Below are 26322 nucleotides of genomic sequence, written 5' to 3' on the forward strand. Positions count from 1 at the left end.
TTCCTATGATAGTAGCTGTGGATCCGTAATGTGTTTCCTGACCCAAGGATGGGCCGGATGGAGTGCTGGCACTTCAAGGACGGGTCCTTGAGTCCTCGGTTGTCTCTCAGGAGCCAGCAGAATTATGAACTGAAACCTTTTCATCTGACACAGCAGGGGCGATCATGCTATCCTGCATGAGGGCTATTGTTTGTTATCGCCGTTGTCTGAATGGCTCGTCTGAATGCTTATGTGTGCAGTTTATTATTTTATTGGCCACTCAAGTGTTTTTGGTGTGTTTATGACCTTATCTGTTTTATATAATGTAATGAGATTTGGCAACTCCCTGGATATTGCTTTGTTTGTTATCAGCACGATTTAGTGTGCTTATTTTCCTCTGAAGCCGACGGCGTTGTGGGGCCAAAACCAGGAGAACATTTTAATTACAACCATTCAATCACAACATTGTGTTTTAAGGTCAGAGAGGTGGATTGCCGTGAGGGATCTGGGGAGCAGCACATGCCCACAATAACATGCAATGATCCTTGGACTCCTTGTTATTCCACACACTCCTGATGTCCGCTTCTCCGTGGCTCAGAAATTGTTGAGAATAACATAATCATATTAAGATTTTTTTTGCTCTTTCCTCTAATCGACACTTGCTGTTGGCTGACAGCCGGACTGGTGTTCAACAGCTAGGAAGGAGTCTTGAATCAACTTGTGTTATTATAGTTGTAATGGATTGCTAAGTGCAGAGAGAGCATAGGTTCCCATTGATTTTAGAGCACACTCATGGTGCTGGAAAGCAGACCTGTCTGAGGCTGATTTAATTGGCTTGTTTTGGGCTTGCTGGTTTTTCTGTGGCTCCGTAAGAGGTTTGACTGGACCTCCAATGAAAATGAATGAAACACACAGCTACACCCGAAGCTCCATCTGCGTGTGTGTGTGCAGGTCTCTTGTACTCTGTGATTTTTTTTATATCTGAATGTATACGGTACATGGGTTTTCAATTTTCAAAACCCCTCTCTGTAAAATAAAACTGGGCTGATAGTGCCTCGCCATGGGCATGTTGCCCTCTTAGTACATGATTTTCATTCACACTCTGAAGATTCCCTGAGGAGGATGGATGTGTGGGCGGACGGGGTTAACAGGACTTGGATAAGGCTGGAAGAACTCTGCACACTTTAGTTTCATTGCACGCATTGTTGCATTTGACCCTTTGGCAGAATAATTACAGACATTTAATCGTAAGCTTCCCCCCAAGGCACCTCTGCTCAGCATTAGTTTGTTGAATTGGGAGAAGAATTTGTGTTCATAATCACAGAAGATAACTTATTCTACCTCAAATTAATGGCTGACGTTTGACCTGATAAAATTGCACTGACATTACAGAAGAGTTATGGACTAGGTAGATTGGATGGATTAAACACAGATGACCAGCGGAGAGAATATCACACAGTGTTCTGCTTATACTGCTCCTGAGGCCGTGTCTATCTAACTGTGGTATGTGTTCACTTCCTTTTCCTGTATTCCTGCGGTGGCTTTATAAGAATTTCTGATGGTGTTAGGATTACCTGCAGAGCTTTTTGCGTGTCAGGGGGGATTTAAATGCCTTGAAAAAATATCCACAGAATTAAAATCAATATCAGAGTTTGGCAGGAAAGCAGCAAATGGAAATCCACAGCTGCTACAGAGCATCATAATCCCCTCATCACTGAGCTCAGAGAGTTCTTGTGGTACTTTGTGGTGTCTTATTGTGCCATGCAATAGATATCACCCTGTTCAATATGATTACTAAAGGTCTTTAAGGCAGAGGATGAAACGAATGGGATCTCGCAGGAAGGAAATTTGTCATGGGTGTTAGGGAGACCACCCCTCTGCCCCCCCCCCCCCCCCCCCCCCCCCCCCCCCACACACACACACACACACACACCCCACACCCTCCGACACACACCCCTCCAATTCAGCTTGTTTTATGAACTGGATGGGTGGGTGTGCATGCGCTCCAGTCACGAGCAAAGGAAAAGGAAATCGTTGTAAATCCTATTCTGTGCGCCTTGTGCATCCTTTTGACAAAACGAGGAAAAAATACGTTTTCCCCCTCCTTTCCTCAGCATTTCGCCTCTGTCCTCTCCTCCAGCACTCAGACCAGGCAGGCATCGATTGGCCGAGGTTCACCTGAGTGTTTCCCTCCCCCTCCCCATCCACGGACTTTCATTCAAAGCACCTCTCCACTGTCTCCATCTGCGTTAAAACAAGCGACTTTTATAAGAAACACCGCTCAAGCGTCTGCACTTCTGGACCGGAGATCTGGAGATGAAGACAGATTTTACGTTTTTCTGTCGGACTTGGATTGGAATAGCGTATGCCTCAGGTGAGGAGACTTCCACAGTGAGTATGAAAGTTTGGAGCGCAAGTTTTTTTTTTTTTTTTTTTTTTTATGAAGGGAAAGGTCGAGTGGACTGTTTACACTGACTTGCAGAAAATAAATGATCCGAGGTCGACTGAAGTTCTATTTCTAGAGGCTCAAAGTTTTATTCATGTCAAGCTGCGGTCTTAAACGGAAGCCAGGTAGATCCCGAACTTAAGCCTTTCAGTATACTCTGTTTTATTAATCGTAAATAGAGCAGGATGTTTCTACAGTGCTTTAGAGCTGATGCATTAGTCAAATTCAAGAAACCCTTCAGTGAATCCCTTCTGGATGCACCCGTTTTTTGGGCCATATTTTACGCACACCATTCATCACGCATACATGTTTTTTTTAAGTTTGCTCTCAATATGGGCCTGAATTCATAAGGAATGAGAGTCTCCAAGACATGCAGATAGGCACTAGGGGGAGGCATGCTGTTGTTGTGTCTTTGATAAAGATGCAGTTGTTAATTGGTGATACTAAACTAAGGACGGAGCAACGAAAGAGCAGATTGTGTTAAGTTGAGCTTGAGTGACACATCATAGTTTATGTATGTAGGTCACATTTTGCGGAGGAAGAGCGGGAGGAGAGTTGACTGATCCAGACTGGACTGACATGTGGAGGAGGAGGGGGGGCGGGGGGTTGGGGGGGGGGGGGGTCAGATCCCTTCAAATCTCTCAGTGCTCTATTCATGAACTCTTATTTGTGCAGAGGAAGCGAAAGGTGACAGAATCTCGCTTTCATCCAGTCCAAACTGACTGGTTTCAAGAATCTCTGGGTTATTTTCAGTGTGATCTGCCTCCACATGTGCTTTTTATTCACTTGTGTGTCAAATTCACAAAACTGAGACTAGAGACTAATAAATCTAAAGCACATTGTTTTCGCTGCACTATTTTACATCAGATACTTGACACCGGGCCCTCTGATTGACTATGTTATGTGGGAGTATGGCTGAGGTTGTTTGCAGTTTTTCCCAATGACTGAATGTGTACATTTGAGTTGTTCATCTCTGATTGCGGCTGAGCAGCTGTTCATAAAGAACAGGGAATACTTTTGTGAGGGGCAGCCGCCATATGTCTACCCGAATCATGACTCCGGGGTGGAGGGATGACTCGCGCTCCTTTCATATATCTCACTGAGCTGTGCTGGGTGGGTCACATAGATTTGGAGGAGCAGATAAACAGTTGGTCAAGTGGTTTTCTATTTTCAGAGAGGAATGAGGGCTAATGGCATCACAAAATTCATTTCAGGGGTACCACTGGCCTCAGCGAACATCATCAAGTCTCAGTAATGGTAGATTTTATAATGTGTGACAAATGGTGTTGAGTCTGAGGTCCCTCTCCTCTGTTCACCTGGCAGCATTTTCCTTTAAGGCTCAGTCCAAACTTTCACAGTATTCAAAACAAAGAGAAAACAGTTTCCCATCAATCCACAATGTGTATGTTGGAACTGTAAAGCTCTGTCTGACGTCTCTGTCATCACACACACCCGATGTGCTTATTAGCGCATGTGTGGTGCTGTCTGTTGAAAAACTTACTTGCAGACCTGTTACTTCAGCGATACAAGCCCCCCTTGATGCTCAGTGGAAGTGCAATATCACAGAACTGTCCTGGAGGCAGAAGGATTCACTAGCTTCATATTGCAGAGGCACAATTTTCAATTACAGCCTCGCAGTGTCTACCCGTGAGATTGAGTGGCACATTAAAGCACAGATGTGAGAGAAAAGAACGTTCGGGATATTAAATTTCAGAGAGCAATTAACATTAAATTTTTCTTATCATTTTTTTAGGTTGACCACATGTCTTGACATACTGGGGATGTACAATTTCTGTGAAATGTGTCTTTTCAGTCTTTTCTTCCTTCATGAATGCAGAGCACGACACAAGTCCAAAGAAATGACCCTTGAACGCAGCAATTTACCTTTTGTCCGTGCTCTTACTTTAAGGAATCTCTTGTGGAATAACCTCTTGAAAGTCTGAAAGATTAAATATTTCCTATTGTGAAATGTTCAGATTTGTCTATAGTCTGAAGGTTTGTCTTAACTTTTTAACCCACAAATTCTTTTCCGCAAAACGCAAATGTAAGACTTTAAAAAGAAGCTTCCGATTCGAGTTTGATGCAAACGTGAAGAGAGCACTGGCTTCACATTACTATGATCGCAGGGGAAGATTGAGGGAGAGTGGATTGTAGACCCGCCAGCGCAGAAGTCATTGTCATTTTTGGGGGAGAGGATATAATTTACACAGCAGCTGCATTTATGGAGCTTTGGGTTTTTACCCTGAGCCATTTTCTACCATCTTCCTGTCTCACTCTGTCTCTGGTTTGAATTATGCTGGTTTCAAAACATTTAGTATGCTGCTTTAGAGAGTCAGTCTCATTTAAAGAAGGATCTTGATGAAATGTCAGTGGTACACGATCTATTAAAATGAATTGTGAATCACTGATTGATTCTTCGCCTCTTAATTTCCTTGGTTTTGTTGAAGCATAATTGGCCATTGAAAACCTCCCCAGTCAAATAAGCTGCATATGAAAGCAGTGAATCTTTTTTTTTTTTTTTAAAGCTGAGCTCTACAGCCGAATGATCTTTGGCTTGCTCTGTGTCTTGGGTGCACAGTGTTGATATTGCTTTTAGCTGAGTGTTTTCTGTACGCATACCTCCGCTTGATCAGATCATCCCAGAAATCTGACTCTCAACTCTGGGTATTATTCTAGTCGTCCACTTATAGGGGTCGAGTTGTTTTAGCCAACAATATCCCCCTATTCTCAGCGCTGATCTCAGGATTCAACCTCAGGACTCCGAGGAGTGGACCCTCTGTGTCTGTCCGTGAATATCTTGTTCTATCAGCTGGAGAGGAGCTCGGATGAGAGAGGAATGCTGTTGCTGCTGCTCCGTGTGGGAAGCTCTCTGCAGTAAAGTCCAAATAAATAGGGAGTCCGGTGCCTCACTCATCACTGGCAAGGAGTAGCAAGGCCCCTTGGGCATTTATAAGTCTGGTCACTCACTTTCTCATCATGCTAAAGCACCAACACCCCAAATATGACTCAAGCTGAGAGATAAGCTCTTTCCACACCAGGAATCTGCTGCAAAAGCCAAATATGTGTCAACGTTGGTGTTAGATAGTTGATGAAAACCATCTGTGGTATTTCTTGTTTTCATATTTCCCTCCATTTTCTCTGTGCCCAGTTTTAGCCACACTAACTGCCTGGATCTAAGGGTGGCAACGTTGGTCTGTAGGTCGGTTTGGACAGAAATATCTCAATAACTACTGGACGCATCGCCATGAAATTTAATGCAGGCATCCACGTTCCTCTCAGTATCAGTTGGAATAAATTTAGTGATCCCTTAACTTTTCATCTTCTGCCATAATCAGGCCAAAATGCATCTGATATTTTGGTTTGTGGCTAAATATCTGCAAAACTCGAATGACATTCCTGTCAGCCTCAGCTGAAGCACTGCTGATGAGCACGTTAGCATGCTAACACGCAACACTAAGATGGTAAAACCAGCACTGTGCCTAAGCGCAGCCTCACAAAGCTGCTTCCACTGCTTCAGACTCTTATTTTCAGACACTCATAGTGTTGCACTCTGTTGTATGTGCAACAGTAAAAGTTGTGTAGAGAATTACAAAAAGAAATCCAGAAAGAATTTCAAACCCTCTGTCCTTTCTTACCTTTGCACAGCTAGTCAGTGGCGGCGTAAAGTGAGTGTGAATGTCCGATTGGTGGTTTGGGAAAGTTACAGAAATTGTCGCACACATGGTCCTACTGTGCAAATGAAATGTTAGCCAGAACAGCCTCCCGTTCTGCTCCCGCAGTGTACATTTTTGTGAGCAGTCTTGCTCCCCCACACTTGGAGTAATTACCATGCTGAGAGGGTTTAACCTATCGATTTTCATTCTCTCTGTGTTCACACTGAGTTTCGTATTGCTGCCACTGCAGCACAAAGACAGTCAGAAATGAATTTTCATGACGATTTGCACACAGCACAAGAGCTATAACTCAATGAGTGAATGAACCCCCTCATGAATAGGTAAGTTGTACATGTGAGATGAGAAAAACTGTTGTTAATTGAGAAAAAAAAAGCATCACAAAGACTGCTGCACAGCTTAATAATTAGAGGTTTTGAATTCACACCTACAAATGCTTACCTATTCGAACTGTCTTGACATGCTAATAGATGGCCAATTACATGAAATTCAGCATCTGTAACAACCAGTGAAAAGACAATTATTGTAAGTAGTGTTGACAGGCACTGGGGGGAAATTGCTTTGTGGCATCTATCAGCTTTATTGGTCAGTCACTCTACACATTCTCTGACAGCAGAAACTGGATCCTGGGACACGGTAGCCGTTAACACGGATATTACAACACTCCAAAGTGCTTGTGTTGCTTGGAAACAAGCATCATGTAGAGCCCTTATCAGTTTAACAAGAACCACCATTGCTATTATGTTCAATTGCTACTAAGTCTCAGGCAGCTTTGTGAGTATGAGGCTGTGACTTGGAAGTCCATGTAGCATTTTATTGGCCACTCATACCTCTTGAGGTTCATGGGAACCAGTCCATTGGCAAAGCCTGAGGAAATTGCCATCTTCCCTCCCTTTCGGCATTCAGTACCATAGTTGTTGACCCAGCACTCCCTACTTTGCCCTTGTTTTCTATGGCATCTGAAGCTGCCACAGTGATTTAGCTCACTGGGACATCTGACATGGCAGCAGAGTCTTGTTTATGGCCTGAATCTCCAGGAACTGGCTAATAAGCTCAGTAATGGGGCTCCTCAAAGTTTGGCCTCTGAAGAGTCGCAGCACGAGTTTTAGGAGCGTGCAAGTCATCACAGCAGGCATGGACTGTGCTAATCTTTGGCACTTGCTTGTACTCAAAGAGATATTTTAAATTTCCTAACAGCATGTCAGAGCCAGGGGCCAGGACAAAGCGTTTACCAGAACATGCTTGGTTCCCCTCTTAGAAGGGAAACCATTTCTCAGTGATAAAAACGATGACATGCAAAAAAAAGAATCGCCACAGAGGAAGTGCTTCAGTTGTCCGGTGTGCCTGTGAGGCAGGTACAGGAAGATTTAGTCAGGGACAGAGGTTTTAAACATAGGAAGCTGGCCCAGATGGCTTGTCGCCGTATCCTTAATTTCGCACCCCTCCTCTGGCAGGATGTTGGAAAGGCCTAACTCCCGCAATAGCGGAGAGGACAGGGACGTAGTGGATGTCATCCTCCTCCATAGTAACAATGAAATCAAAGCTGGGCTGCCAGTCAGTCCGTCGCCTGGCTTTGGCCCGGCCTTGTGTCCAGATGACAGAGGAAGTGGACTTTATTTCTCTCAGAGCAAGAGAGAGATAGAGGGAGTATATTGTAGCCTGAGGCTGGCTGACTCCACGTCCAGAAAGCAGGTCTGCTTCATGGCCTGCATGGCCTCCCGTCCCTCACCGGACATACAGGGCTATTTCAGAGTGTGTTAACCTTGGCCTGTTTCCAGTTACTGTGTCACTGAAATAACTGTAGCTGCACTGTCACCTACATGTTGTTCTTTACCCTCTAAAGGCCTTAAGAAAAAAGTGTAGTCAATTTCCAGTCAATCATTTTCTGTCTCATTCAAGTGCTTTTGACCATGTGTGATTGTGTTTAAACTGAGCGTCCATTGAAGGGAAAGTCACAGCTGTATATGTAGAAAGATTTGATTCATCTTCCCAGGCATTTTGCCCATTCGTGCAATAAAAAACCTCAAAGTAACAGCACAAGTGCGTAATCACAAATGCTGTATCTGTGAACTGTCCTTTCTGCCAAACTGAGAACTCTGAGAAAAGCTTTATTTGTTTACACAAGGTTTGTCTTTTCCTGTTCCTGTCACGTGACTGATCAGAGACTACAGAGGAGTGAGGAAGCACTAATGGCAACATCTCCTTGACCGTCCATGAAAAAGGGAAGTGGGAGAAGCGTGAACATGATAAAGAAAACAGGAAATTTGCTTGCGTTGAAGAACATTGTGCCACCTTTCACAAAAGCTTTAATGTGCCCTGTGTTGCAGCCTTGGAGAGAAGAGCTCTCATCTTCATGCGTACCTTTGATGCTCTCGACGCCTGCCTGCCTTGTCTGTCTGCTTGTCAGAGAAGCTTTACATTTTTAACAGGCTTATAGAGCACAATGGCAGCTAGGCTTCTTCCCTCTCTTGTGTGGGTATATGTATGATTTATCTATACTCAGCAGGTTTCCTCCATAGGTTGAGAAGTCCAGTTTCTGTATTCCCTGAGTGTGACAAAACTATCAGTATGAGCCAGGAAGAGAGCTCAACTCGGAATAAGATGAACGCACACACAGATGCATTTAAATTGGTAAAAGATCTGCTTTATAGCACTCCAACTTGCAATCTCACAGTTGATTGTGCCATAACTCCTCACAAAACGAGCCCATCATGCATCTAAACAGAAACCATTAATGCCTCTGTAACTCTGCAGAGCTACTTTCCGTTGGACATTTTCATTACTGTCTGATTCTTGTTTACAGAGAAAGATCGTTCTTTCCAGCACTTTCCTTTTTCTTACATTTTTGTCATATTCTTGTTGCAAAACTGTTAGGTGCAGCAGTCCTCTGCACCTCTTGGTATTCTGGTCCTTCAGACCTAAATAAAGAGCTACTTTTGATGTTCCCCTGACATGCTATTTGCACATTTAAATTGACAAGTAGCCAGTCGCACATCTTTCTTCCCTGTCAACCAGGTATGTGGAGCTGACACATCAAAGTGGAGCCCAATACACATGCTGAGCAAACAGGCACAATTGTCCTTGAAATATTCTGACTTTTGGCACTTAGCTCATATACATCTGGCACTTCCATCATGACAGAGGCATGCAGCACAGAGGAGGCAGAAACGCCAGCTGTGTCAACCCATGTGTCTGTAGTAAACATCTCTACATGATCGCTGTCACATGGCTGGCATGTCTGAGGAATGCAGAAAGGACTGCCTCATCCTTATCTGAATTACATTTACACCCAGCACTCACCACTCACCGAAGTACAATGACCTCAGTGTTTTGAAGGGTTGGTTTGGATTCACTGAATAGTACAAGCTAACTAACCCCTCAAGGCAGTGGTAGACCAGTAAGGCCTGAGTTCTGAGAGGTAAAAATACTGTTTGTTCAAAGGAGTCTGGTGGCCTTGGAGGGAGTGATATAATGGCTTCAGTTCCTTGTTGGAAGGGCAGGAGGGCAGGAAAAGCAGTGAAAATACTGTAGATAGCCCACACTGACAATGAATCTTTTGAAGGTGGGACGTATTTGGGTGGGAAGAATGAACACGTAAGTCCGTCCATTCTGTTGCTACTTTCAGAGCACGCCATGTGAAATTACTTTTCTCTGACTCACTTATTTCTCCGACTGTTGTCTCTCGTTTCATCTTTCCCCTGTGTTTGAGTGTGTGCGTGTGTGTCACTCACTGACTCCAGTTGCAATGCTTATTGGAGTACACAGATTTGATTGACTGAAGAGCATCATGTGAGATGATTTACAATGCATGCAACTTGTCTGTGAGTCTCCTGGGCTGCGAAACCAGTGCCGTAAAGGCACTTTAAAATAGAAACACTGCGTCAAGATTGGATAGTTCTTAATAATTTATCCATAAAAGATCATCCAAACTACTTAACACTCGACACTGCATTTGTTTGGGTCCTCGGCAATACACCTGACCAGTGTGAAGTCGACTGGATGAATGGTTGGTGAGAAAATTAAAGGCCAGTCCTTTCAAATCCAGCTATTCTCTCCATCTGTCGAATGACCGATCAAGGTGTTTTCACCTGTGCTCTATCATCGTCGCTTTGGCCTAATTATTTTGTTCTTCAGCCATTTATTTTCTTTTTCTCTTTGCAGATGCTGCCCCAGTGTCAGCCATAATGACAAAATGTAATTGTCTAAAATTGTCCTCCTGCTTCCTTTTAACTGACAAACGTACCACTCACTGTGACTGTGTCGTGAGGAATTGAGTCTCATTTTATTTGGATCATATCGAGGCATCAGCATTAAATTGAGACTGTTTCATAACCGGTTAAAAAGTCCATGTAGCATGTTTAAACAAATTTCTCTCAGACCTTTGTGTTTGCCTGGCAGAACCAGCTGGGGCTGGTGCAGGGTGGACACATTACTCCCACAGTGAGAATGGATTTTCAGAGATATCACATTTCGCAAGACCAATGTCAGGTTTTTACAAGGACATGTTCAGTGAGCTGTTTCTCTGAGACAAAACCCGTTCTGCCAATGAGAAGTTCTTTTGTTTTTAATCTCCAGTGATCAGAGTTATGAACGCAATCGCTGAATCACAAGATTTATAAAGTGGAGTCATTGTCATTCTCAAGTGTTGGAAATCTAGAAAATTGGCTACAAGATTAACTTCCTTAATGGGACATTTATCTGTCTGAAGGGTTTTACACATCTAAACTTTTTATGCTGTGTAATCATCGGGTGTGATAACAGAAGGAGCAAATCAACTTTGGAAATTTTATGTTTTTATATTTTTGAAGTGTGATGCTTGTTTTTTGTTGGTTGAAGCTAATCACCCAAAGCTGCTGCTTATCTCTGCACCACCAGCTGGAATGCTTGGGAAAAGAGGGGAACCAAGCTCAAATATTTTTTTGGCTCCCTGCCCCCTGTTTTGTAAGGTTGTTGTCAACCAGCCAATCACCATCCATTTGAGTTTTCAGGCCAAGCAGTCATTCTAAATAGATAGATGTTGATCTGTGAGATTTTGTTAGTTACAAAAAATTCAGAAAAATGAATTGAATAATGGACTGTACCAATGATTTGCATGTTTTATTTCACCAGTGCACTTCACAACATGTGTGCTCCGTTGCTTGGCCTCTCTCAGTATCACCGTCCTGCAGAGCCACAGAACCCCTGCAGTTCTAAACGCAGCAGTACCAAACCTATTGTTTCAGACCTACACACGCGCCACCACCATTTTTTTACACCTAAATGATTTCTAATAATAATCATCATAATAATGATGACATTTAAATGACTAAATACATGCTGAAGACACACTTTTCACACATGAAAAACCAAATCTCAAAATGTCAAAGAAAACAATTAAAAAATTTGATCATAGATTAACGTTAACTTGAATGTGCAGTGCACTCAGACATTGTCATTTTCTCATTGAAGCTGCAGCCTTGTGTATAAAAGGATGGCCGTCCCCTGAAACCTGAGTTCACAGCTGCAGCTCAGCTCACTCACTGTCCACCTACACAACTGCTGACTACTGCCTACACTCCAAAAAGTGTTGGCTTGCATCTGTAAACACGCCGTTGGGTTGCTCATGCTGTGTGAAAGGGGTTGTAAGGGGCTTATTTGCAGCTGACCAACATGTTGGTTACTTTGACCCAGCTGCTGAGCCATTAATTTTCCTGCTCCTCCATCTCTGGAACCTGGTTCGCGCAGCACACGGTGGGCAGGATTTTATGGTAGGTTAATATGAATACCTATATTTTAAGTCTGAGATCATCGGGGCAGGGATGGTTTTTAGTCTGTGACATTTCTGCGTTAGCTAGTTTTTTTTTGGTAGATGCTAGCTAGATGACAGTTGTTGTAATGATAGCTGTATCACGTTGTCATTTTGAATTTTGAAGTTAATCTATTGTGTGTGTGTATGTGTATATATATCGTGGTGTTTTGCCCCAAAATTTTAAAATAATCCAATGTACCTATATACCTATAACCTATATTTTACCCAGCAGCAGTGTTAATTTCACTCACTACGTTGGGTCAAATGAGCAATCTGGCATTCTGGGTTAAATGGCAAAACTCAGCCCTTGGGACAAACCAACCCTGTGTGCGCTCTGTCCCATAGTTACCCAGTTTAAAGTTGGGTTATTTTTTAACCCAGCCCTTTTTTGAGCTTGTCCTCCAAGCCTTAAGGCGTATACAATATGTGGAGACTGCTAACCTTTTTTCACAGCACTGTTTAATGCATATTAAGATAAATGGGCTAACTGAGTGATAACAGCCGTAACAATCTGTCATGAAAAGTGACATGAAAGGTCGCGCCAGGAAAATGTGTTTATTATCGTGACAAGATATGCTATCAGCCATGAACTTGTATGAAATGATGTGTTTGGTTTTCTTTGGCATTCACTCCACATAGCTATACATTCTGGAAATTTGTGCTTTTAATTTTAGATGACAGACTGCAAACAATTACTAATGGGATTATAGATTTTTTCAAACAGGCTGACTGGCCTCCACACATGTGGAGTCTCATAGTTAGGATACATTATACAGCACATGCATATAGTCCTTGTTGTTTTTATTGCTGAATACATATTCTAAATGTGTTGTGCAATTGAAAGTACATAGAAAAGGTGTGACAAAGATTGTATGGTTGAGATCAAAAGAAATTCACAATGACTATTAGTAGCGTCCACACATCAAACAGCAGTCCTTGGTGTCCCAGTCTTATAATTTGTACACCCACCCATCCACCCTGACCTTTCAAAGCAAAAGTCATTAAACAGCCTTGAGAGGTTCACGTGAGTAAAATGTATCAATAGTTATTTTACATGTTTAAATAAATGATCATTGCATATAGAACATATTGACATCTTGCACAATACATTTTCATCATGAAACATGGGGGAAAGAACAAGCAGCTCCTTGAGCACCATGGCCGAGAGTCACCTGTAGTGTGTGGCGCTGAAATGCCCCCTTCCTAACTCTCATCAATCTGAAATGTCCAAACAGCGGAGAGGTCGGTGGCTGTTTTGGCCTGCAGCCATGTGTAACCCAGCACACATTAAGTTATGACTTTGCAGCACCTCCTTGAGCAGTTATGACAGACCCACTTAGGATGACAAGTGATATATAAAAGATCCAAAGTGTTGACAAGTAATGTGGCTCAAACTGAAGCCAGGAAATAGACAATGAAAGAGGTGCTGAGCTCACAGTACAACAGCATATGTGTCATGAACTGTATCAGTTTGAATGATCTGTTAAATATTTTTGCTTGACTTCAAAAAGCTTTTAGCTTGACTCTGTGTGGGTGTGATGCCGTCTTGGTCCTCTGGTGTGAGACACTCCTGCTGGACTGTGATAGCCACGTCAGTGTATGTTACTAAATTGGAGCGTTTCAAATAGCCAAAGCTAAAATCTCCCCTTTATAGTAAATAAATCTTTTTCAGATGTCTCTCCCAAATACACCCCTAACATCTTGATGCATTGTCTCTCAGGGCATGCCAGTCAGTCATGACATTTCAAAAAGATTTACAATTTGCACCCTGTCTGTCAGTGTGCGATCATTCATCTGATTGTGAGGGAAGCATCCATCACTGAGACTCAGCTACAGAAGGCATTCTGCTCATCACTCACTCTGCACACCTCTCACAAAGCAAAACCATGTCACTGCATATCAACCGGTACACTTGATACTTGTGTATTTTCTTCTTATTCCTCAGAAATATTTACAGTCCATGTTGTTTTTACTACTGAATACATATTCTAAATGTGTTGTGCAATTGAAAGTACATAGAAAAGGTGTGACAAAGATCGTATGGTTGAGATCAAAAGAAATTCACAATGACTATTAGTAGCGTCCACACATCAAACAGCAGTCCTTGGTGTCCCAGCCTTATAATTTGTACACCCACCCATCCACCCTGACCTCTCAAAGCAACAGTCATTATTCAAACAGCCTTGAGAGGTTCACATGAGTAAAATGTATCAATAGTTATTTTACATGTTTAAATAAATGATCATTGCTTCACTTTGTTCACCATATTCATCAGCTTTGTCTGTCACCATACACTCTGTCTGCTGTATGATGCTGGACAGGTCATGTGCAGTGGGTTTCCCAGAGCATTGGTCACTGAGAGCAGCAGCCTGTTGTGGCTGCAAAACAGCTGGAAGCTGTTGAGAGCAATGCCAGTGAACCAAATTAGGAATGTTGCAGACCAGAAAACCAAAACAATCAGCTGAAAGGAGCTAAAAAAGCTAGTGAAGCTGAAAAAGCTAGTGAAATGAAGTGATGGTTCTCAGGGGGTTCATGTCTATGCGGGACCCCTATCACAGTGCTCATAGGCTGTATTTGGAACCGCCTGTGACATACTGCTGATGAACAGCAGTATGTCACAGTATGAAACTGTTAAATCGATTTATTTTGCAGCCTACTATGCTTTGCTTGTTTTAAACAATTACATGGCTAATGGCAAACCACCACGACTGTGCAGCATCACCTTAGGCTCCAAAAAAAGAGAAAATATAAAGTGGATTTTCACATTTTCCTGGCGACTGGATAGAAGCAGATTCAGCTGCGCTTTGTTGCATTACTTCATTGCAAGTGTAACACGAGTTGGACCTAGTTCTTCCAGTATTTCTGTTGCTTGGGAAGCGTAACATTATCCTTGTTATCCTTGCTTCAAGCAAACTGGCTGGAAAGTGAATTTCTGTACTGACTCTCCCTCTCAGACCAAGTATATCAATCATTTGAATGGCTTACTCTTAGACTCTTAGGAACTCACAGGCTTTGATTTATGCTCTCCGTCTATACTCTGAGGGAAATATCCAGGTCTCTAGTGGGCATGAAAGGGACTGAAATCTTAATGGGCAATAGTAGAGTGATCTGTCTGATGTCCTTTGGACTCATCTAGGACTTAGGGAGATGATCTCTCTCGTTCTTCCCCCTTAGTGTGTGTGAAGGAAATTTGCTATTCCTAAAATAGTGAAGATGTTAGCTGTCTGGCAGGAATTTCCTTTCACACTTTCCCCTTGTCCGTAGCCCTTGGAGGGCCGTGTTGGCCCCTGTGTATGTTTCTCTGAGACAGCCCACTGTTTGGATTCACAGCATTTCAGGTGTGGGGAAGAGTGGACAAAGCTGTGCTGCAGAGGGGCGGTGATGGGACTGAAGTTGGTGGCAGGTTCACATCTGAGCTGAGACAATATGTTTGGAAAACTTTGCTTCTCCTGTGGGGCCAAGTTAAAGATCTCTCAAAGGGTAGGGAAGGAATACCCCACTGGGAACAAGCTGGGAATGATTCACGGACTGCCACCACTTCCCACTTCAGTTTCTTAACATGTGTGTTGCCTGTCAGCAGGGCAATGTCAGCTATCCGAGTTCACAATCATACAAGTGTTATTTTGTGGGTTGTATGTGGTTTTAAGTTAGCATGATATCATGTTAAATAGCCAAGCAAAGACAGAAACAGATGTTGGTTGGTGGTTTTATTGTTTCAACTGTGATCCCATCAGAGATAAAGAAGGATATTTGAATTCTGAATCAATATATTATTGGTATGAAACACCAGCAATAATAGGATAAGATAAGAAAAAATAACATAATGCTTTATTAATCCCACATGGAGAAATGTCGTGTGTGACATCAGCAAAGGGGATAGTGCAGTAGTAAGAAGCGGCAGTAAAAACAGCAAGATATGATGCATAAGTAGGCTACCAATATTATAAGTACAATAAGGCGATGGTTAAGTTACAAGAGAGGAGAAAGCTCAACTGTGAGCAAGAGCTGTGTAACAGGCCTCCATTACATATGCACATAGGAATAATTCAACATTTTACAGTATAGGCTCATTCACTTTCTCTCTGACAAATAGATCAGAAGATAAATGCCATTGTGATGTGTGTACAGTAGATTCTATACTGCCTGCAGCTGCAGCTGAAGTGAACGCCATCGATTTAGCATTGCACTCCTATAACATTGTCAGACTCACAATGGGTAATTTGAAAAAAAAAAAAAGAAGAAGAAAAAGAACGGTCTCAATCGATGCAGCAGAGCCAGAGATACCATTTTTATTCCATGTATTGTTCTGCACTGTCAAGACATGGTGCAACTCCACAGTATAACTCAGGGATTTGGATGTGTTATGCAGGTAGAGATGTAGCCTCAAGATGCTAGCCTGCTGCTCGGTCTGGTTATCTCACTTCTTTCTAAAGCCACACCAGCAGATATTTTTGCATTTTTAATTTTGTAGTCTTCAGTTCAGTTCATCACTTGAGGCAGTTTATCGGACTCTCTAGAAGGACAAAAGGAGTTATAGCCAACAACTTTTTTCACATTTGCAGTAGTAATGTCTAAAAACCTGCATGCGGACTGATGTGTCAAACATGTGTGGTTGAATTGCTTCTATACTTGCCATGCAGTGTACAGCAGCTAGAAAAATAAAAAGCTCAGGATTGTGTGTTTGATGACCAGAGTCAACAGCGAGCAAGACGGCTGGGTTACAGTCAAAGACGGGGGGTTGGTGGTGACAGAGGCAATGACTGTTTGCATATTCAAATATACATGCATACGAAATGAAGGCAAAGACTTACATCTGAGCTATTTTAGGGCTTAAAGGATTATTTTGATGAAAAAAAAAGACATTTTAATGAAGGGAGATGAGTTTTTAGAGGTTTAATTAACGGAAGGACAGGAACTTTGAGTATGTTCACACGTTACATATGAGACTGATAACGATCTTCTCTCTTAACTCTTGGCAAGAAAGTAAATAAACATTTTCTGAAAATGTCATATTATTCCTTTAAGGAAACTGAACTATATAATATTGACGTGACAAAACTAAAAAGGGAAATTTAGCAGTAATTTTTTTTTTTTTTGGGGGGGGGGGGATTATTATTATAAGGATCCTTTCTCATTTATTGTAGATTTTATTTAAAAAAAAAAAACTGTGAATCTGTGATATAAAGCATCACTATAGCAGGTTGAGTATTGCAGAATGCAATGCAGGAGAAAAGTGGCCTTGAGCATTGCCACGGTGTAAAAACAATGGTCGGCTATTCATTTTTATTGAAGCAAAGTGTGTCTGTTCATAACAATTGCCCCTGGTGGGATTAATAAAGTTGTCTGTATCTGTATCTGTATCTGTATCTGTATCTGTATCTGTATCTGTATCTTTTGCTTTTGGGGGTGTTTAAATTTATTGTGGCATAAGTAAAATAAAAGCTAAGTTTTTCAGTCTTGCATAGTGAAAGTTTCTGTGCACACTTTCACAAAACTGCATTCAAGGCTGCACACTCACACAATGTTAAAGCAGCGACAAGGAGCTCTCATTTTGTGTTGATTGTGGCGGCCCCTGTGGATGAAAGCGGTAGTGTTTCCCAGAATGAAGACTTGTTTCCCATGAGTACCACCACCTCGTGTCCTGAAGAGCTTGATTTGGTCAACATTTGTTCTGGAAGCGAGTGAAAGACAGATGCTAATTATCTGTAATACTTTTCTCTTTTTTATTAAACAGAGCTGTTCGCAGGATGCATAGTGATGAGGCAATGTGTCTGTGGCTGTGTAAGATGATTCACTGGAATATGAAGAAGGTGAAACAAAGTCAGCTTTCTTTTAGCACCGTTCATACACCTCGGTTAGATGTATACATAGAAATAACAGATTTGGTTGCTTGGTAATAGTCATTTTATTGAGAAAGCTCAAGTTATCAACATTTCCAGGCCATACTGTCATCATAATAAGCCAACAGCAAGGCCAACATGAACTATTACGTTATTCAGTTGTATTACAGTAATTTTGATGGTGACCTGAACCTCCATGGACTGTAAACCGTGATTCACAATCACTTTCAAACATAGACGTGGTGCATACCTGTGTCAGAGGGAAAGGACCCCTTCAGGGCTGGTTCTGAATCCTGTCAAATCCAGCAGTTCTCTGCTTCTATTGAATGACAGACCAAGGTTGTTTTCACCCATCCTCTGTCATTGTCCCTTTTTCTTTCTTTTTTTTTTTTTTTTTTGTTTGATGAATTTCTTTTCTTTGCAGATCCCACTACACTATCAGAATAAACTGTCAAGAATGAAATTGTCCAAAGACATACGTCGTCCTGCTTCCTTTTACAGGCTAACATACAGCCTGCTCTGAAATGTAAACATTTCACTTCTGGTCTACGTGCCAAAAATCGTTTTGTCTGATGTCATGGGAAATCGGATCCAGGGACAAGCATTAAGAATGACTGTATAGAAACAGCCTCATTTGCTTATGCAGGTCATATAGAGACATCAGGATTAAGCTGAGACTGATTCATAGCCAGTTAAAAACTGCTTGTAGCTGCTTTAACGGTCTGTTTGCAGAACTGGAAGGAACCCAGGCTGATCCTTCCACTGGGATCAGCCTTTACTGTAAACATAATTAACAAAATATTTACAGAAGAATAACCTTTCTCCATTGTGCTCCCTGGGCAGCAGGATGCGTTAGAGGAATGAGGTTTGTGTACAAGAACCGCAGCTGTCCAGAGCTCTGAGCTTTGATTGGCAGCAGGTCATGATTGACTGTTGTGAAATCATTCTTGCTGCTTTTCTGCAGTCGGTGTTGAAGTCTATTGTCTCCCCGGTTGTCTGTAGTACACATGCTTGAAGATGTGTGAGCATATGATGAGAATATTGATTAAATGTAAACTACTGAATGAGGACTTTCAGGCGTTTCTGTTGCTGCTCTGTTCGTCCTTGAATAGTGTTCCCTGCTTTGCTCGGTCTGCTGGCTAAGTACCATCATATAGTGAATTCCTGCACATGCTTCAAAATCATTTTCAAACACTGAGGCTGATGTGAAAAATGGTCATCATTTGCTTACATAAATGCAAAGAAAGCCCCCCGACCTTCATATCGCCTCTCTGTCTGTGCTGTTGCTCTGTGTGTGTTTTCATCTCTAATGATATCCAGGTGGAGCATAAGTCATGGTGACACTTTTATATATGATAGACTGTAGGTGTGGAGTCTGACTAAGCACTAATAGCACCCTGAGGGGACTCTGGGATGGTAATGACATTCTAGACTGGCCATATTAACCAAGCACAAGTCAGTGAAGTGAATGCATTAGTTATGAATCAAGGTGAAATGGTCTTTGTGCCTATTTCAGAGGAGGAAGTAGGGAGCTGTGACCAGCATCGCCTCATGAGTGGGCCATGATTTCTCTGCCTGGGTGTTTCTCAGCATCAGGGACCGAATGCTGTAGATTGCCTGACAGCTTGTAAATGTAATGAACAATGTGCTATCTGAGCTGCTGTCGTGTTCAACCTCAGGTTCCTGGCGTGTTGCAGAGATTTGACAGCCAACCAGCAGCTCTGTCCCGACCCGGTCCCGAGCGACCTGCCTAACATGAATCTAATGCAGTTGCCGTGTTCGCTCCCACAGGTCTGGTGATTGGCTTTTCTATGACTCCACCCATCCTTGACAGCACCAAAGACGACCTAGTGATCCCAGTCCACGAAACACTCACTATTACATGCAGGTATGTGGGCGTGCTGCTCTGGGTTGGGAGTGTGTGGGTGCAGTTGTCCTTCATTTGCTGCTTGTTATTTCAATAAGTAAAATCCACTGGTAGAAAGCAAAATCAATCATGCCTCTTATTGCGTAATGATTGCTGTCAAAGATATATGCAATACACTGCAGTTGTAAGCAAGTACTGTGCTTAAGTATACATTTCAGATGCTTGAAAAATTTCACGCCACTTTATGGTTCCAGTCCACTACATGAGAGAAATATTGTACTTTTTCTATTTTACTAAGATTTTGCTCACTCAAACTAAGATGGTGCACTGTTATGGATTGAACTACCCAACAGTGGATGAAATGAGAGCGACCTTTCATCGATCCAGCTTCTCAAACCTGAGGATTCGTTGCTTTTCTGTGTTCTAACATCCCACAAAAAACAAGGTCGTAGTGCAAACCAAACTATTAATCAGCGAACTGAGAAAGTGATCACCAGATTAATCAATAATAAAAACAATCATTAGTTCTATATAAAACAGCAACTACAGCAGTAATAAAGTGATACCAAGAGCAGTGTGTAGTAGTAAAACTGAATGATGTAATATAAAAGTATAAAGCTCTATTGAGTGCTTTTACTTCAACATTTTGCTGGTACGTAAATAACATTTTTAATACATGACTTCTACTCGTAATGGAGTATTTCTACAGCAGTGCTATTACTATTTTTTCTTCAGTTTGCTCTAATGCCTCTGATGGGAATTAGTTAAGTCAAATCCATTTTATTTATGAAACCCAAAATCTTTCAGACAGCTTTAAAGTTTGTACAACATACAACACCCTCTGTCCCCAGACCCTCATGTGGCCGAAGGCAAAACTCCACAAAACCACATTTTCTAATGCATCTATCTATCTGATATAAAATGAAAATACAAAAAAGAGTCAGGTCCTATAACCCGCACAGAGACTTTTTTTGTTCTAAAACACCAGCCAGCATTGATTTAAACTGAGTCGAAATGAGATATGAATTCCCTCATAATAACCGTCCTTTATCCTTATGAAATCTCTGCTGTGCTGTGCTGCCAAAGCTGTCCCTCCATTAACTGTTTTGTTTCTGTGGTACAAAAAAATGCTGTCTTTGGAGAGCTGGTGATACCTTTGGACTTTTTCCAACACCAATTTTAAATAGTTGTTGTTGCATATAAACCTCGCATGGCCAGCACCACTGAGAGTCTCCTGGGAGAAGAAGTCAGTTTCATTTTTGTCAGTTTAGTCGTCACAATGTACAATTTTATAGAATCGAGATAGGTAGATGTCATTGGCGGGCGCTGGAAAATAACCCACAGAACGCTTTCATTGCCCTTTATGATTTCTGCAGTTATTTCCAGTCATCACATTTTGGCACTGTCTGAAAATGTGGGCATTTGTAGATGGGGGAGGCAGGTGGTGAAATCATGGCTATCAGTTTACAGACAGCCATTATGATTCCTCTCAATCTCGCTCATAATGCCTCCGGGTTGACATGCCCGGCCGTAACTGAATTAACATGACAAAGCACAAAGCAAACAGGGATGTGTGGAGGCACATTTGTAGTATCACATACACACACACACACACACACACACACACACACACACACACACAAACAAACATGCACATGAACACTTTTCACCTTGTACATTTAATACGTGACACCGACTGCGAGAATGTGACTACAGATACCAAAATGCTTTTAATTCATTTTTTTTAATAAATTAAAGGATTCTGTTCATATTTATTCAAGTCTGTCTTGAAATGATCAGGTGTGGATATGCACACTGAAACAGTTTTTGCTTGCTGTGCTCAGCACCTGATTATTACTGTAGGACGGGATTGGAAAATGCGAACTTATCCTCAATTCTGTATCCTCAGGGGACAGCGCACTCTGACCTGGGCCTGGCCTGATCAGACTCTGGTGGGACAGGAGCTAACTGACCGCCAGGCCCAGCTGCCGACCACCAGGACCCCCGGGCAGAGGGTCGCCTTGGTCAGCGAGTGTCCGGGGGAGCCGGGGAGGCCGTACTGCAAGAGGCTGACCCTGAGAGGGGCGCAGGCCAAAGACACGGGCTACTATCGCTGCTATTACAAAGATGTCAAGGCCATCATTGTCGGCACTACTGCCGTCAGCATTTACGTCTTTGTCCGAGGTGAGTCACAGTTGCACACACATGTATGCACTATGCTGGCATCAACTGACTAGAAATTGAAAATATTCAAATGAGTTGTTCTACTCACTGGCTCAGCACAAAACATTCATTATAAAGTGTTTCAATGTTTCTCTTAATTTATTTAAAAGTAATTGTTGGAGTGTAGGTCATATCAACTATGAAAATTGGATTGTCAGTCCTAACAGCACTTCTGATTTTCAACCATGAGTTTTCTCTTCTGTGCAGAAATCAATTTGCTGTAGTAATGAGTCTGCAGTTTGTGTGGCCATTTTGCTGTCTGAACTTGTTGTGTGTTTAAACAGAGCATGTTTCATCTCCTGCCCGCCTGACCTGGTCTCTTTGGCTTGGCTGCGTGGAGCCTTTATGCTTCAATTTCTCTTTTCCTTGGGTGGTTCACAAGAAAACCATAGAGATCCCACTGAAACAAATCTGCTGTTTAAATATGACTTCAGTATCAAAGCAGCCGCTGCACTGGGGGTTGTTGACTCTGCCTCAGCACCACCCGGGAGGCTGGCAGGATTAATGCATTAATGTTTCGGAAATTGGAAACGCAGGGTGTTTGATAAAGGTAGGAATGACCAGCTCGTTCCCTTTTCTCATTTGGGATAGGATGTTTTTCGGTTATTCATTTTCAAATATCACAGCAACTCTCTTTTAATTCACCTTCTCAAGGGACTTTTCAAATCTGATAAGCCCTGCAGAGTAAAATGGGTTTTTGCAACCAGTCTTTTTTCTCCTGCCTGCCTGCACAGCGTCTCAAATGTTATTAGGATTCAGGTCCACCTCTCCTACTTTCTCTGCTTTAGACCAATTTCAGGACTCTGAGCTTGGCCTTAAGGGTTGCCTCTTGACTCCTCCTTGCCTCGCTCCATGTGCTGTGGGGGAGTAGTAGACAGAGGGGTGGGGAGGGGGATGATTGTCATGTAGGGGAATCCTGCTGACCAGTCCACTCATGTGAAATGACTGTTTATCTCTTCTGACAAGGTGCCAGAACAGTTTCCACAGATCTAACCGGGGGGCTGATCAGAAGCAGATGAATATTGCAGCCATAAACTGGACACAGTGTGTGGCGGGATGAGAAGGGATGCATGTGGATTGAGTTTACTCAGCCAGTCGTCTCCCCTTTACCCCACCTCTGCTCCACACCATCATCTCAAACACACTATAGAGTATGAACTGACAGTATGAGTGTACTATGTGCTTGCACACACACACAGGCAGACTCATGTAATATACATAAACACTTTCTCTGGCACACATATTCTCACACTCATATCCAGACTCATATCCCTGATGCTTTGCAAACTCTTCTCACCCCAGGCAGGACAGCTCCTCTTCCAAAACCCATTGCAGTCTAATACCTGCAGTGATTTATCGTGAAGAACTTAACCTGTGAGGCATGGTGTGTTGTTTCTTTTACCTGTATGGGTTTTAGACCACCTTGGGGGCAGAAATGTAAGCCTCTGGAGTGGACCCATTGTTAAGCCTTGCAGCGGTTTGAAGCTGTAGCTTTGAGTGCTGCAAGAAAGAAAAATGAAACTAATAGAAGTTTTTTAATGGAAGAAAAAGAAACAAGAAGGCGAGCAGGTTGTTATCTCACAACACCTTTGGCTGACTTACAAAAGTTGCTGGTATTGACAGGAAAGCCTGAGAGATGAGCATTTTTACAATAGTGTGCGCTCATGCTGTGGGAATATGAGGTTTTCTAATGATAACAGCTGTAATGCAAATTGCTGCCGCAATTGCTGTGTTGTCTCCCAAAGCCTATCTGCAACAGTGGCTGCGAATCACAGACAATAAAAAGGGAGATATCAATGTGTTGGAAGAAACACATTAAAGATATTTTGAGTCACACAGCTTGAGGTGAAATCGTAGCAACTGTGGAGGAGGATTAAACCCCTCGGCTGGATGTCTCTCAGCTGACCTATAGCAGTTCTTAATGCTATTTACTGTGTGGGGGCAGACTGACCCACTGCATTACATGTAACCATGATAAATGCATACGGTGTGTCTTTTGGGTCATTATCAGGCTGAGAGATATCTGGCTGTCCGTTCACTAAGTCACCTCCATAATAGCTACCATTATCCTTATTGGTATCAGGATGTCCCTTTAACAGCGCCCTGTTTCTGTCTTCATCCAGACCCCGAGCAGCCCTTCCTCAGGAAAGGCAACAGAAATGACCTGGAGACCATTTTAATCACACGCTTCTCCACGCATGTCACAGTGCCATGCCTGGTCACAGTACCGGATCTGAACGTCACCCTCCACGCGGTCTGTGCTCACAACAGATGTCTCATTCCTCCAATTAAAGCTGTCAAGCACTGTCAATTGGTGATTTGAGTTTGAGTAATTGTTTTACGTGTGTCATCTCAGTATCCCACGCCTCTGGAGAAGAGCGGGATGACGTGGGACAACAAGCGAGGCTGGTCCATTCCCAGAGAAGTCATAGACAGTGTGCCGATGCTCATCGGGGTTTTGTGTGTCGCCACACTGGGAGGCAAAGACTATCAATCTGCCAACTACCTGATCCACACTACAGGTAACAAACATCTGTGTCGACTCCAAAGGTTTAAAGGGTTCAGTCTCTTCTGCCGCTGCTCCAGCCAAAAGGTGGAGGATCACACAAACTTTAACTTCAGCAGCTATGATAACATGGCCAACCGAACGCAAATATTTTAATTGAATTTGAAGCTATAGCTACTCTTGTAGAAAGATGAATTAGCAAGGAAGTCAGTGCTGGTGTCATGTCACCATAATTCTGCATGGGAGTCAGTGAGCCAATTACGCCTAAATGCTGACAATTTGATGGATTTTATTCCATTATGCTACTTCCTCCAGAACAACTCCCTTATTTATGCTGGTAAGCGTGCCACTATGCCCGCAGAATTTAAAAAAAAAAAAAAAAAAAAAAAAAAGGAGACAAGGAAAAACACAATTCAGATGGAGAGATGAAGAGGCGAGATTTCGTGCCGAGGTTCCCTTTCGTTGCAAGTGAACTCTGAGGGACCCAGAGGCTTTTCGCTATGTTGTGAGATCACTCACCTCTCACTTCAGAGGGCAAAAAGAAACTCATACCTACTGCTGCCAGGCCAAAAGTAACAGCAGCGTCTGTCAGAAGAGAAACTGAGCCCTCACTCTGAACGCCAATGGAGCGTTTAAACAATCAGGCAATCACAGTCTGCTGCAGAGATGTCACCAGCATACATGTTTTGTTTTGTTTTTTTTTTACACCTCATTTCATTTCCAGTGACGGCAGAGAGAGGTGGCTTAAATATCAGAGGCACTGGCCAGTGTCCAAAGCTTTCTTATCTTTAATTGAGACTTCTCTGTATTCCACTTTAATTTCCCTCACTGATATATGATTTGACACATGAATGGAAATAGTGCAGGCTTGTGACAGACAGCTTCTTTATAGTGGGATGGCTCCTCTGGTCCAAAGGAAAGTCATTTCCTCTGGACCTGTGAGGAAGGAAAAACTGCTGACGATGTCACCATGACCTCTCTCACTGTCTCCCTCCCTCTGTCCCTCTGTTTCTCCCTCCCCTCTTTTTATTTTCCCGGACAGGAAGTCAGGTTTACGATGTCAAGCTGTTTCCTGACAACCCAGTCGAGCTGATAGTGGGGGAGGCCCTCACCCTGAACTGCACAGCGTTGGTGGAGTTCAACACTGGGGTGGACATTCAGTGGTCTTACCCAGGCAAACTGGTGCGTAGCAGCAACAGTTGGTGCAAGTCGTGCGACGTCAGTGAATAAAACCTTAATTTCAGACTGTTTCTTCTCACCAGACGAACAACTGGGTGGACACCAAGCCCCATCGTGAAGCTCTGTCTCACGCCACAGAGGCTGTTAGCATCCTGACCATCCACAGCGTCAATGTCACAGACACTGGCCCATACAGCTGCAACGTTACCAGTATTGACACAACACAAACCCAACAAACTCAGGTCATAGTTTATGGTAAGCACCAGCTCAGAGCCGTGCACATTTACTACTTGGCTTCCTCTCCTTGTATAGATCAGTCTAGTTGCCTAAATGAAACATCAATAATGAGTATCTTCACATAATAACAAGTCTAAGAGTCTACATCCACGTTTGTGGATGTAGAAGTGCTTTGAGGTAAATGCTATCAGCATGCTAACATGCACGCATAATGAGCTTCCTATACTTATCAGTGTTAAACTGTAGTAATTAAGTAGCACAGTGTAGCAGTGTGAAGCAGACTCAGTGAAACCCATTGTAGAGCAATATTAATGCAGTGTTACTTTGTACATTCAGCTCACAGTAGCCACCACAAACTAGTGGTCATATCAGTCCAGAGCTACTGGCCTGAGGGTATTGAATTGAGCAGGGGTGCATTTTATTGCTTATAAATCAAACTTAAGGTGGAAGAATTTTTTGTTCTTTGAAAAATGATATGATAGTCTTGCTTTAAGGGAATACTCCTCCACAAACCTATCAAATATTTAGTGCTGTAGGCTTGAAGGATGTTTCTGATCCCAGTGGCGACCCGGAGTCTCAGCAAGAA

At 42.7% G+C, this 26322-nt stretch overlaps 1 protein-coding gene across 1 annotated transcript in view; it reads left to right on the forward strand.

Annotated features, from left to right (window-relative positions):
- The first annotated feature begins 2146 nt into the window (after nucleotides 1-2146).
- Nucleotides 2147-26322, forward strand: part of flt4 (fms related receptor tyrosine kinase 4) — a 44585-nt gene continuing 20409 nt past the window's right edge. The window contains exons 1-7 of the mRNA XM_070962526.1: nucleotides 2147-2353; nucleotides 19516-19612; nucleotides 21501-21775; nucleotides 23938-24068; nucleotides 24171-24336; nucleotides 25363-25502; nucleotides 25583-25754. Coding sequence (XP_070818627.1) covers nucleotides 2296-2353; nucleotides 19516-19612; nucleotides 21501-21775; nucleotides 23938-24068; nucleotides 24171-24336; nucleotides 25363-25502; nucleotides 25583-25754 — 1039 coding nt within the window. The 5' untranslated portion in view covers nucleotides 2147-2295. The remainder of the gene's footprint in view (nucleotides 2354-19515; nucleotides 19613-21500; nucleotides 21776-23937; nucleotides 24069-24170; nucleotides 24337-25362; nucleotides 25503-25582; nucleotides 25755-26322) is intronic.

Source organism: Chaetodon trifascialis, chromosome 5 (genome assembly GCF_039877785.1).
Source record: "Chaetodon trifascialis isolate fChaTrf1 chromosome 5, fChaTrf1.hap1, whole genome shotgun sequence".
Classification (NCBI taxonomy): domain Eukaryota; kingdom Metazoa; phylum Chordata; class Actinopteri; order Chaetodontiformes; family Chaetodontidae; genus Chaetodon; species Chaetodon trifascialis.